General features: G+C 49.3%; 1 protein-coding gene across 1 annotated transcript; it reads left to right on the top strand.

The window, feature by feature from the left end:
- The first annotated feature begins 7,557 nt into the window (after positions 1–7,557).
- Positions 7,558–9,464, top strand: LOC147820941 (hemoglobin subunit zeta-like). The gene is made up of 3 exons (XM_087202800.1): positions 7,558–7,678; positions 8,861–9,065; positions 9,226–9,464. The coding sequence occupies exons 1-3, from the start codon at positions 7,584–7,586 to the stop codon at positions 9,352–9,354; spliced, it is 429 nt and encodes a 142-aa protein (XP_087058926.1). The 5' UTR covers positions 7,558–7,583; the 3' UTR covers positions 9,355–9,464.
- Positions 9,465–13,240: the final 3,776 nt, after the last annotated feature.

Genomic DNA, 13,240 nt, shown 5'->3' with positions numbered 1-13,240 from the left:
TATTTTTTCCCCATTCCTAGCCCTCCCTTCACCCCCTCTACCCCTCCCTATTTACAAAGACTTTGTTTCCATTTTTTCCTTTTCTCATATTTTCCTTTCCCTTCTTCCTTTCCCCTACCCCTCCCACTTTTCCTACACCTTTAAACTTTTCCTTCCTATTTCACATTATCAATTATACATTTTAATCCTTATTTACACTTTAAATTTCTCACACCAGAGAAACTATTTGGTATTTACACATGTGTGTCCTATTTATTTCACTTAAGAGTATGGCCTCTATGTGCATCCATTTAGCTATAAATGTCTCTAAGAGTATGTAAGTTTTTTGATTGAAGTATATTTCCTAAGGTTAAGACTTGGCTTAATAGACCTTGAATAATGGATAGATTGGAGCAACATGCAAAGACAGGAGATCCTGAGCCTGAGGCAGACATTAAGATGCTCCCCTAAGACTCAGCATCTTATTCTTCTTGTTCCTCTGAGCCAGGATTAAGCCTGGGGCTGTAGGCAGAACCAGAAGAGTGCAGCGTAGGAAGGACAGAATGAGTGGAGGGAACTCAACTCTGGTCTGAGCTATCTCCTTCTCTGCCCAAGGCAGTCTGAGCTTTTCTCCCCCTGCTGCCCCCCCCCATCACGCAAACCAGGACTCCAGCTGGCATCCTGGGGAGGCCTGGGCAGAGCAGTGGGCTGAAGGGTACCACATGTTCACCCCCAGAGCAAGCCCTTCCTTCAGGCTCCAAGAAAGGATATTGCAAGGACTTCTTACCCTCTTTTCTCCTCAATAATCTCTCTCTACCCATCACTGTCACTGTTATCGGCAAGGACATGGGGACAGCATGAGCTGGCACTACTGTCATTCTCTCTGCCTCACCAAAGTCTCCCCTTTCTCACCCTGTGGATCTAGCCTCATTACCCCCACATTTCTTTACCTCTATTCTGCACCCTAGGGAGCTTCTCTCTGCTGCCCAAGGCAAGCCTCTGCCTTCCAGGGATAACATTTGTCCTTCAGTGTCACCTTCTCCAGGAAGCCCACCTTGATCCTCAGACCAGCCTGGTTATTTCTTCCTTCCTGTGCCTGTCACTCAGTTACACACACAGTGACTTTGGGGAAGGAAAAGGGCTGGAGGAACTGAGGCCCAGGGAGAGCAAGAGGGCTCCTGGGAGAGGCATTCTTGGGTGTGCGCCTCTCTGCCCTAAATGGGTGCTGCTTCTCTTCCTTCTTGCAGGTGCTGGCTGGTCACTTGTCACTTCTGCTCAGCTAATTCACATCCAGTGTGTGACAGGTCTAGGTGCAAGTAGATGGTTCAGGCTGGCCCTTCTGGTCCTCCAAGGGCACAGCCCAGGGTGGGACACCTAGAGTTAAGAGAGATTCCCTGGAGTACTGCTGGTGAAGAACATATGAATGGGCCGGGGATTTAGCTCAGTGGTTTTGCCGCCTGCTGTGCAACCGCAAGGACCTGAGTTCGATTCCTGGTACCAAAAAAAACCACACAAAAAAACCCCCAAAAAAGAACATATGAATGGACCCGAAAGCAGACCCAGCATATGAAGACAAGCATATTGCTTCCAGGGAGGCTCAGGGGTGCTGGGTGGGTGGGCAGAAAAAGAATAGGAGGAGAGGAATCCTGGCCTTGAGTACCAGGTTCCTCTGGTGTGTGGAGGACCAGAACTTGGCTCCAGCCCTACTGGTGCCACCTGGCCTGGTAATGGCCCTATGCCAGCCAATGAGTGCGGCTGTAACTAGTGTGTTGTCCCCCAAGACCTGGGCATAAAAATGTGTTGTTCTGGCTGTCTGGATGAAAATTGGCCCCACATAGGCCCAGCATAGCCCAGTTGCCATATACGGGTAAAGACCCTCCTCTCCCCTGCATGGATTCAGGATCAACATGGCCTCAGAGTCTGGACACCCCTAGTTGTGCACCTGCACCCTTCCTAGCCCCACTTACCCACTTCTCCCTGCAGAATGTTAACAAGTTTCCCCACCACCAAGACCTACTTCCTCAACTTTGACATGAGCCCTGGCTCCCCTCAAATCCAGACCCATAGCAAGAAGGCAGCTGATGCCCTGACCAAAGCTATAGACCGCACAGACAACATGCCTGCCACCCTGTCTGATCTAAGTGACTGCATACCCAGGAGCTGCGTGTGGAGGCCAACTTCAGGGTGAGCACTGGGGCCAGTTTGAGATGGGTCAGAGATTCCCAGGGCACAGCAGGCCTTGCTAGCAAGGCAAAGAAACCCTATAAGTTCCAAAAGGTGGAGGGAGGAGGCTGTGGTCCTATGTCCACCTAGGGGGCTGGGGATTTAACTCAGTGGTTCTGGCACCCACCTCACAAGTACAAGGTCCTGAGTTCGATCCCCAGTACCAAAAAAAAAATATATCTAAAAACCTATGTCCACCTAGGGGTGCTTCCTCTCCACAGCTCCTGAACCACTACATGCTCCTGACCAGGGCCAACAACTTCCCAGAAGAATTCACTCTGAAGTTCCACACCATCATAGACAAGCTCTTTTGTACTGTTGGCACTGCACTGAGCTCCAAATACCATCAAGCTGGACCCTACCCCTGCCCACTGTGCCTCAGACCAGGCTCTCCTCCCCTACCCACAGTGCACCTCTGCATCTTTGAATAAAGTCTGATTGGGTAGCAGCCTCTGTGTGCCTGGATTCTCTGTGTCCCTGAGGTGCCGGCAGAGGAGCGGTCTACTCTTCTTGGACCAAGGACCTTTCTGCAGCTGCAGTGTGGGAGAGGAGCTCTCCAGAGAAGGCACAGAGCCCTGCCCCTGTCACAGGATGGACCAGCTTCCCAGGGGTCATCCACAAGATGGAGGAGGAGAGTCCTAGAATGGACACTGTCCTTTGAAATGTCACTGCCCAACACCATTTAAACACACAGCCTAGAATAAATCAGAAGCAGGGTTACGGTGAAGCCCCAGACTGTATCCCCAGCACCTAAACCAAACCAAACCAAATAAAAACAGTCACATAACCATAATAGGCTGCTCCAAGTCCCAGCCACTTTCCCACCAGAGGGGAGGTGGGTAAGAATGAGTGTCCTGGTTCCTTGTACCCCTCTTCAGACACAGTGACCCTCAGAGCAGGAAGGATCATGCCAGGCCAGCAAGTCGGGGACAGAGAGGGGCATGGGCCGCCCTGAGTAGACTTGGCCCTCCTGGGAACCTCCATAGTCGGGTTCTTTGCCCTTCTTCCTGCTGTTCATGAGGCCTGCGTTCTGTCCTGAGTCCTGAACCCCCACCTCCTTATCACCCATGCTCTGTCCCAGGCCTTCTGGGATCTCCCAGTGGTCCTGCCTCCCTTGCTGCTACACCAGAAACACCCTTGCCCCAGGTGCTGCCTTCCAGGATTCCAAGCTGGGTCCTTGGACATCCCAGGTGGTTCCACCACCCTAGGATCAGGATCAGGGCTCACTGCCACTGCAAGGTCAGCCCCCACATGGAGCAGTGCATAAAACTGGGGAAACTGGTAAAGTCCCCATTGTCACTTTCATTTATCATTTTCTTTCTGGTCACAAGGCTCTCTGAGCTGCTGGGTAATTTCTCCTCCTTCTTGACCATCCATTCCTCTGTCTTACAGCTAACTCATTTTTAATTAAACGCAAAAAACCCTCACTTAAGACATAAACTAAAATCCATTCATGGTTGCCCACACATACCCTTTAAAAATTTTTTTTAATTTTAATTAATTTATTTATTTATTTTGGTACCAGGGATCAAACTGAAGACAAGGCAGGCTGGGTACCACTGAGCTAAATCCCTGGCCCCACATACACTTTTTTAAAAAAATGTTATTCAAAGTAGGAAGAGAGCTGGGTATGGTGACACATCTTATAATCCCAGCACTTTGGGAGGCTGAGGCAGGAGAATTATAAATGGAGCTGAATGGGTAACTTACAAAGATGTTGCTCAAAATAAAAAATAAAAAGAGCTAGAGATGTAGCTCAGTGAGAAAGCCCTCAATTTAACCCTAGCACCATAAAAACAAGAAAAAGGGGGCCAGGGATTTAGCTCAGTGGTTTCGCCGCTGCGTAAGTGCAAGGACCTGAGTTCTATCCCTGGTACCAAAAAAAATAAAATAAAAAACAAGAAAAAGGTATGGAGTATGGCTATGTTGCCAAAGCCCTGCCTTGACCTTCTACACTCAAGAGATCTTCCCAGCTCGGCCTCCTTAATATCCAGTTGTATGGGCAAGGGCCACCTCAGATGGCTTCATGCATTTCACACTCTTTCTGATCAGTTTTGCTTATTTCCATAAAGTCCTTTTGGCTATTATTCTCATAATTTTTAACTTTTTTTCTCCTTTCCTTCTTCAAGCTCAGCCTGACCTACATATAGCAGGGGAGGCAGAACCATTGGGAGATCCCAGAAGGCCTGCCCCTGTCTCGAAAAATGCAAATAAATAAATAAAAGCATGTTTGTGGGTTTTATTGTTTGTACACAGTCATGCAACCATCATTGTAAAGTATCCAATTTTAGAACATTTTCATTACTTCAAAAAAAACCCATGACCCAGGGATGTAGCTCAGAGGTGCTGCACCTGCCTGGCAAGCACAAGGCCCCAAGTTTTGTTTTTGATTTTTTTTGGTTTTTTTTTTTGGTACCGGGGATCGAATTTAGGTCCTTCCACTTGTGAGGCAGGGAGCGAAACCACTGAGCTAGATCCCCGGCCCACAAGGCCCCAAGTTTGATTCTCAGTACTGGAAAAAAAAAAAAAAAGAAAGAAAAAACATCCATTAGCAGTCATGTCCCCCAAATATCCCCTCTTGGCAACCATTAAACTACTTTGCACTCTATGGATTTGTCCATTCTGGACAATTCATAAAATGAAGTTATAAACATGTGGCCTTTTATGTCTGCCTTCTTTCACTGTATCATGTTTTCAAGGTTCATCCACATTGTAGCATATAGTAGTTCTTTTTTTTTTTTTTGGTACCAGGGATTGAACTCTGGTCCTTGCACTTGCGCAGCAGGTGGCAAAACCACTGAGCTAAATCCCCGGCCCATTTAGTTCTTATCTTCTTTTTTGGCTGAAGAGTGTTCCATGGGTGAATTATACTATATTTAATTCATCAGTTGATGGTAATTTGAATCATTTCCACTTTAGGCTATGATGAATAAGGTTATTATAAAAATGTAATTTTTTGTGGATATATGTTTCCATTTCTTTTGGGTATATATCCAGGAATGCAATCTAGTATATTACACATATATATTATATTAATATAGCAGATCTATGTTTAGAATTTCGAGAAACTGCCACACTGTTTTCCATTGTATATCGTTTTACCTTCCTACCAGCACTTACTATTTTGTCTCATTAACTGTGACCATCCTAGCAGGTATAAACTGTATCTCTATAGTTTTGACTTGCATTTCCCTAATGCTAAGGCTCTGAGTGTCTTTTCATTTGTTTATTGGCCATTTGTGTATGTTCTTTAGAGAAATGTCTGTTAAAATCTTTTCCACATTTTTCAATTGCTTGGCTCTTTATTTTTGAATTGTAATATTTTGGGGGTAAGCTTCGTTTGTTTTGGTACTGGAGACTGAACCCAGGGCCTTGCTTTTGCTAAACATGTACACTATCACTGAGTTATATCCACACTCCATTTTTTTGATAAATCTTTTTTAAATAAATTCTTTATTTGATATACAATTATCAAATATATTCTCTCATTCCATGGGACTTTTTTTTCTTTTTGGTACTGGAAATTGAACCTGGGATCTTAAAACTGAGCTACATCCCCAACTCTATGTTTACCTTTTTATTTTGAGACATAGTTTCACTAACTCCATAAATTACCCAGGGTGGGCTGGATATGCGATCCTCCTGCTTTGCCTCCTAGAGTCCTGGAATTACAGATGGATATTATCCACCTTTTTATTTTGGCAGGCAGATTGAGACAGGGTATCATTATGTAGTTCAGGATGGCCTTGACTTACTATGTAGCCCAGGCTGACCTTGAACTTGCACCATTTCTCCTGCCTCAGCCTCCTGAGTGCTGGGATTATAGGTGCGCCCCACCACACCCAGCTCACCCTACTCCTAATATATGATATTACCATAGAGAAATAGAAATTTATGTTCACAAAAGACATTTATGAATGTTCATAGTATCTATCAATAATGGTTCCAACCTGGTAATAACCCAAATGTCCTTTTGTGAAAGAGTGGATAACTGGCATATTTATTCCATGGACTAAAAAGAAAACTATTGATACATATAAGAACTTGGATGAATCTCAGGGGTATTATGCTAAGTAAGAGAAGCCAGTCTTAAAAGAGTACAACACTGGGCCGGGGATTTGGCTCAGTGGTACCACCACCTGTCTTGCAAGCACAAGGTCCCAAGTTCAATCCCCAGTACCAACAAAACAAAACAAAACAAAAAAGAGTACGATACTGTGATTCCAGTAATACAATATTCTTTCTTTTATTTTGAGGCAGGGTCTGGTTATGTAGTCCAGAAAAGCCTTGAACTCACAGTGTGCTGCTGCTTGACTTCTCAGTGCTGGAATTACAGGTGTGTGTAATTCCTGGCAAGTTCTACTACATTTTTGAAAAACAGGAAATTAGAATGGCTGGCAGAGGTTGGGGTAGGCAGAGACTAAGACTTTAAATGGGTGTACATGGAAATTTGTGGGGTGATGGAGCTGTCCTATGTCCTGTCACACAAATCTATACATATGTTAACATCAGAGAATAGGAAAAAAGAAAGAAAGAAAAAAGAAAAGAAAAATTATTGTATGTTAAAACTAAAAAGAAAGCCAGATCTGGTGGCACACACCTGTAACCCCAGCACTTGAGAGGCTGAGGCAGGAGGATCACCATGAGTTCAAGGCCAGCCTGGGCTACATAGTGAGTTCAGGACCAGCCTGAACTGCAAACCAAGTTCAAAAAAATAAACAAACAAAGAAAAAACCTAAAAAGAATATTTGTCATGCGTTACAGTGACAGGTATGAGGGCTACATTGCACACAGCATCCCTCACAGTGCACAGCATGAGATGAACTCTCCTTGGTTAGCCTACCATGTCACCCTGTTGGTCAGGACACAGACCCAACCAGCCTTCCCTCTGTGTTAGCCTACCAGAACCCTTGCTGTTCTTGGAGCAATTCAGGAGTCACAGAGATGAGCTGGAAGGGGATGCCACAGACAGCATGGTGGGCAATGTACCCAAGGAGGGTGCACATTGGGCCCCACTTGGCCATTCTGAAATGGATAAGGACAGCGCAGGGCTGGACTTCAAAGGCAGGGATGACCTCCTGGGAAGCCTGGGCCCCTATCTCTCCTAGATACTGTGTCAGACTATGGCCAACGCCCCCTTGAAGGCCAAGAGGGGGCAGGAGTGATAGCTCCTCACCTCCCAGGACCACCAGGCCCTGACTGCATATTGTCACTGGGTCAGATAAGAGCCCCCACCCTTTAGCCCCCTCCCCTCTCCCAACCAATGGCCACGTCCTGGCTGGGCCCACAGCACAGTGCATATAAGAGGATCCTGGAGAGTGAGCACCACCAGGCCAGTCCTAAGCGTCTCCAGCTCCAGCCCACCTGCCCACCGTACCATCATGTCTCTGACCAACAGTGAGAGGGCCATCATCACGACCATTTGGGACAAGATGTCCATGCAGGCTGATGTCATTGGCACTGAGACTCTGGAGAGGTAAGAGCCAGACAGGATGGGCTGAGTGACCAGATCAGAGGCCAGGGCAGGGGTGGTGGGAGGGGTCCTTAGGAGAGGATGGTGAGGATGAGCAGTGAGCAGGGGTCAGTGAGAAAGGCTCAATAAGGAGAGGTCATTGAAGAGGGGTCAATGCACAGGGGACAGTGGGGGGGTTAAGAAGAGGGGTGGAAAAGCAGGAGTCAATGTGTAGAAGGGTGACTAGGAGAGGTCAGTGAGAAGACAATGAACAAGGCGCCCTGAGGGGGAATTAGAGGGGTCAGTAGGAGGGTCAGTAGAGCAATAGGTGTAGAGTCAATGAGAAGTGTCATCAAGGAGTCAGTAAGAGGCTCAGGATTAGATGGAATGGCAGGTCCATCAGAAGGTGTGGAGCCAGGTTTGGAGACGCACCCTCATAATCCCAGCATACTCTTGGATGAAGCAGGAGGATCACAAGCTCATGCTCAGCCTGGGCTCTGTAATGAGTTCACTCCTGTCTGAACTGGAGAGTAAGACCCTGTCTCACAAAAAAGGGAGGGGTCGGTAGGAGTTGTTGGGGTGGAGAGGAGAATGGGAAGAGGTTGGTGAGGAAGGGACAGTCAATGGGAGGACCACAGAGGAGAGCTCAGCGAGCAGATAGGAGGGGTTGTCTGGAGGCTCAGGAGGCACAGTCAGCATGGAAGTGAGGTGGGAAGAGGTCAGTGAGGTGGGGTCAGTAAGAGGGCCGGTGAGGATGAATTGGAAGGGCATCATGATGATGATTAGTGGTAAAAGGGCCAAGATTCAGTGAACTGAGGAGGAGGTGGATGAGGAGGGAGGGAGCTAGAAGTAGGACTGCATCTCACAGAGCTCACCCAGCCAAGCCCACACCCTATCCACACACAAGGGCTGAATTAAGGGATGGATGCATGATGGACAATGAGGAGAGTCAATGCCCTGCCACACTGGAGCCTGGGCATCCTGAAACTTTAATGTTTGTTCAGTGAGGATTCTTTTATATTAATTTAAAATGGCATTAAAATATGCTTTTAGCATATCACAGTGAGAGGTCACTGACTGATATTAAATTAATAAGCCACCCACTGATTTCTGGGTTTGGGGAAATCTCTAAGTTTGGTGCCCAAATACATTACCTGGGTGCCAGCTCCACTGAGGCCCCAAGGCTCACGCTCCCCCAATCCCCAGGCTCTTCTCCAGCTACCCCCAGACCAAGACCTACTTCCCCCACTTCGACCTGCACCCGGGGTCGCCACAGCTGCGCGCACACGGCTCAAAGGTGATGGCCGCCCTGGGCGACGCCGTCAAGAACATCGACAACGTGGAGGTCGCGCTGACCAAGCTGAGCGAGCTGCACGCTTACGTCCTGCGCGTGGACCCCGTCAACTTCAAGGTGGGTGGTGGGTGGTGGGTGGTGGGTGGTGAGTGGGACAGAGATGGGCTGGGGGCTGGTCAGCACAGGGCCCGAGGGAGTGAGGTCTCAATCACAGACACACACACACACACACGCGCTCCCCTCACTGAGACCTGAGGCGCCCTCCCGGCCCCCGCAGCTCCTGTCTCACTGTCTGCTGGTCACGCTGGCCGCGCACTTCCCCGCCGACCTCTCGGCCGAGGTCCACGCCGCCTGGGACAAGTTCCTGTCCCTTGTGTCCTCCATCCTGACCGAGAAGTACCGCTGAGCGCCGCCGCCCGAACCCGGCACTGGCTACGACCCCTGAGCAGCAGCCCCCCACACCCCCGCCCTCCCGCTTTCCTCCCCGGAATCCCCAATAAAAGGATGAGGCTGGAACAACCGGGTCCTGTGTTCTCAGTACCGGGGGACGACGGGAGAAGCCCAGGGGTACGCTGGGGTCTCGCAGGAGCGCGGTCACCCGGGGTCGACCACCTGCCGGAGGATCTTCCGGGTGACCCGGGAAGCTCCTCGCCCTGAGGACCCCAGATTGCAGCGCGGAGGGAGCAGAGCTTCCACCGCCGGGTCAGGGGACCTCTCGATTGGGGACCGTCCCCAGTCGCCCACGGACCGTCGCTCACTCCGCGTGGGGTGCGTGTAGAGTCTGCTCCTCCACGCCGGATGTCACACCCCCGACCCTGGCAGTGTCGGGGTCGCTGATGCGGTCCCCACTAAGGGAATCGGGCTCTCTCTGTCCCCGGTCTCACTCCTGCTCCATCCTGTGGCTCCCTCAAGGGCAGCATAACTCTGCCTGCAGGGGAGAAATTACAGACCCAAGCCTACGGCACAGGCGCCCACGCGCCGCGCGGGGGAGTCAGCGCCGCAACAGGTGATGGCAGAGGCCCTGGCCTCCCACTCGCGAGGGCCCAGCTGGCGACATTTCTGCGCCGGGGCCGAGGGTCCCCGGGTTCCCACCGTGCCGGGCCGATTTGAGCGGGTGGGGCGACATGAGGAGGGCTCTACAAGGAAGACTGAAGGGCAGACCGGGCTCCCTGATCGTGCCAAGCTTGGCGCCAGGAGCGCGCTCACGTTGGGAAGGTTTGGGCCCTGCTCTCTGGCCAAGTGGCACAATCTGGGCGGGGGGGGGGCGGGGGCGTGGTCTCTGGGAGGCGGGACAGGAGTCTTGAGCACAGATCCTACCCAGAACCCAAAGTAGGCTCCACCTGGCTCTACCAGGAGCCGGACTGGCATGACTCACGTGGCCGCCGTGCGCACAAGTGGTGTGCTGCCGAAGGCTCTTTGCTGCGTACCCCTGACCCAGACCTGTTTCCGCACACTGAGGGACCAGTCGCAGACGACAGGCTCGCGGCAGTGGGCGTGGCCGCACAGCAGATAGACGCCCATTTTCCCACTAGCTGTGCGTGGACTCTGCCAAATTCTCCTGAACCCTTTGCTTCCAGAGCAAGCTGAGAAACCAGAGTTTCAAGAGGAGGTAGCAGACGCAGGAGCAGAGCCCCTCTCTACTACCCCATCTCCACAGGTGCTAATCCCGTGTTTCCGGGTGGTGCTGGCCTCCCACCTGAAGGGCGAGTTCACGGTGGAGATGCTGGCGGCGTGGATCCAGCTCCTTTCCAACGTGGTCATAGTGGTGACCTAATTGTACCCCTAAGCCTGGCATTCCTCAGGCGCTGGTCTGTGTTTGTCAATAAAGGGCTACTCCAAGGGCTGTGTTGTCTTTTAGGGACCAAGCAAGGTGAACTTCTTTCATTTATTTTTTTTTTCTTTTTTGTTTTTTCTCCTTCCCTTTCCCCCTGGTGGTACTGTGGATTGAATCCAGAGTCTTGCACACGCTTGCTAGGCAAGTACACTAAGCTACATTGCCAGCCATTTATTTATTTATTTATTTATTTTAAAATTATCTATTGTGAGACAGGCTGTTAGGAAGTAGACATGTTGCCCAGGCTGTTCTCAAACTGGTGATCCCCCTACGTCAAGCTCCCAGAATGCTGGTTTACTGGTCTGTGCCACCAGCACTGGTCTGGTCCTCCCCCCGCCCCACAGACACACTGGTGAGAAGTGAACCTAGGGCCTCATGCATACTAAACATACACTATACCACTACCACTGGTTTTTTTTCTTTTTGTTTGTCTTGTTTTGCATTTGTTTTTGAGATGAGGGTCTCACTATGTTGCCCAAGCTATTATTGAACTACTGTGTTTAAGGGAATCTCCTACCATATCTACCTGAGTACAGGCACAGTCCACCCCAACTCTCTCAGTGCTCTCAGCTTCCCCTACTGATACGTGAAAATTCATTCCACATTAAGAAGGCAAGTCAAGGTTCAGTGGTAAAGGGCTTGCTCGGATGGAAATGCCCATGAGTTAAACCCCAACTAGTATTAAAAGCAAAACAATAAAAAAAAAACCCTAAACAAACGAAAGTCAACGAGGTATCCTGATTCTGGGAAAAGTAGGGAGATAGAATATGTAAGGGTTTTTTTCATTAAGTTTACTGGTACATTTTAGGTATACAATAGAGTTATGTTCATCATTGAGAATTTGTACCTTTACGTGATGTATCTTGGTTCTTATTTTTTCCCCATTCCTAGCCCTCCCTTCACCCCCTCTACCCCTCCCTATTTACAAAGACTTTGTTTCCATTTTTTCCTTTTCTCATATTTTCCTTTCCCTTCTTCCTTTCCCCTACCCCTCCCACTTTTCCTACACCTTTAAACTTTTCCTTCCTATTTCACATTATCAATTATACATTTTAATCCTTATTTACACTTTAAATTTCTCACACCAGAGAAACTATTTGGTATTTACACATGTGTGTCCTATTTATTTCACTTAAGAGTATGGCCTCTATGTGCATCCATTTAGCTATAAATGTCTCTAAGAGTATGTAAGTTTTTTGATTGAAGTATATTTCCTAAGGTTAAGACTTGGCTTAATAGACCTTGAATAATGGATAGATTGGAGCAACATGCAAAGACAGGAGATCCTGAGCCTGAGGCAGACATTAAGATGCTCCCCTAAGACTCAGCATCTTATTCTTCTTGTTCCTCTGAGCCAGGATTAAGCCTGGGGCTGTAGGCAGAACCAGAAGAGTGCAGCGTAGGAAGGACAGAATGAGTGGAGGGAACTCAACTCTGGTCTGAGCTATCTCCTTCTCTGCCCAAGGCAGTCTGAGCTTTTCTCCCCCTGCTGCCCCCCCCCCATCACGCAAACCAGGACTCCAGCTGGCATCCTGGGGAGGCCTGGGCAGAGCAGTGGGCTGAAGGGTACCACATGTTCACCCCCAGAGCAAGCCCTTCCTTCAGGCTCCAAGAAAGGATATTGCAAGGACTTCTTACCCTCTTTTCTCCTCAATAATCTCTCTCTACCCATCACTGTCACTGTTATCGGCAAGGACATGGGGACAGCATGAGCTGGCACTACTGTCATTCTCTCTGCCTCACCAAAGTCTCCCCTTTCTCACCCTGTGGATCTAGCCTCATTACCCCCACATTTCTTTACCTCTATTCTGCACCCTAGGGAGCTTCTCTCTGCTGCCCAAGGCAAGCCTCTGCCTTCCAGGGATAACATTTGTCCTTCAGTGTCACCTTCTCCAGGAAGCCCACCTTGATCCTCAGACCAGCCTGGTTATTTCTTCCTTCCTGTGCCTGTCACTCAGTTACACACACAGTGACTTTGGGGAAGGAAAAGGGCTGGAGGAACTGAGGCCCAGGGAGAGCAAGAGGGCTCCTGGGAGAGGCATTCTTGGGTGTGCGCCTCTCTGCCCTAAATGGGTGCTGCTTCTCTTCCTTCTTGCAGGTGCTGGCTGGTCACTTGTCACTTCTGCTCAGCTAATTCACATCCAGTGTGTGACAGGTCTAGGTGCAAGTAGATGGTTCAGGCTGGCCCTTCTGGTCCTCCAAGGGCACAGCCCAGGGTGGGACACCTAGAGTTAAGAGAGATTCCCTGGAGTACTGCTGGTGAAGAACATATGAATGGGCCGGGGATTTAGCTCAGTGGTTTTGCCGCCTGCTGTGCAACCGCAAGGACCTGAGTTCGATTCCTGGTACCAAAAAAAAACCACACAAAAAAACCCCCAAAAAAGAACATATGAATGGACCCGAAAGCAGACCCAGCATATGAAGACAAGCATATTGCTTCCAGGGAGGCTCAGGGGTG

This window comes from Heterocephalus glaber, unplaced genomic scaffold (assembly GCF_053883595.1).
Source record: "Heterocephalus glaber isolate CG9 unplaced genomic scaffold, H.glaber_assembly_v1.0 deba00001781, whole genome shotgun sequence".
Taxonomy (NCBI): Eukaryota; Metazoa; Chordata; class Mammalia; order Rodentia; family Bathyergidae; genus Heterocephalus; species Heterocephalus glaber.
This window is presented reverse-complemented; position numbering and strand designations above follow the sequence as displayed.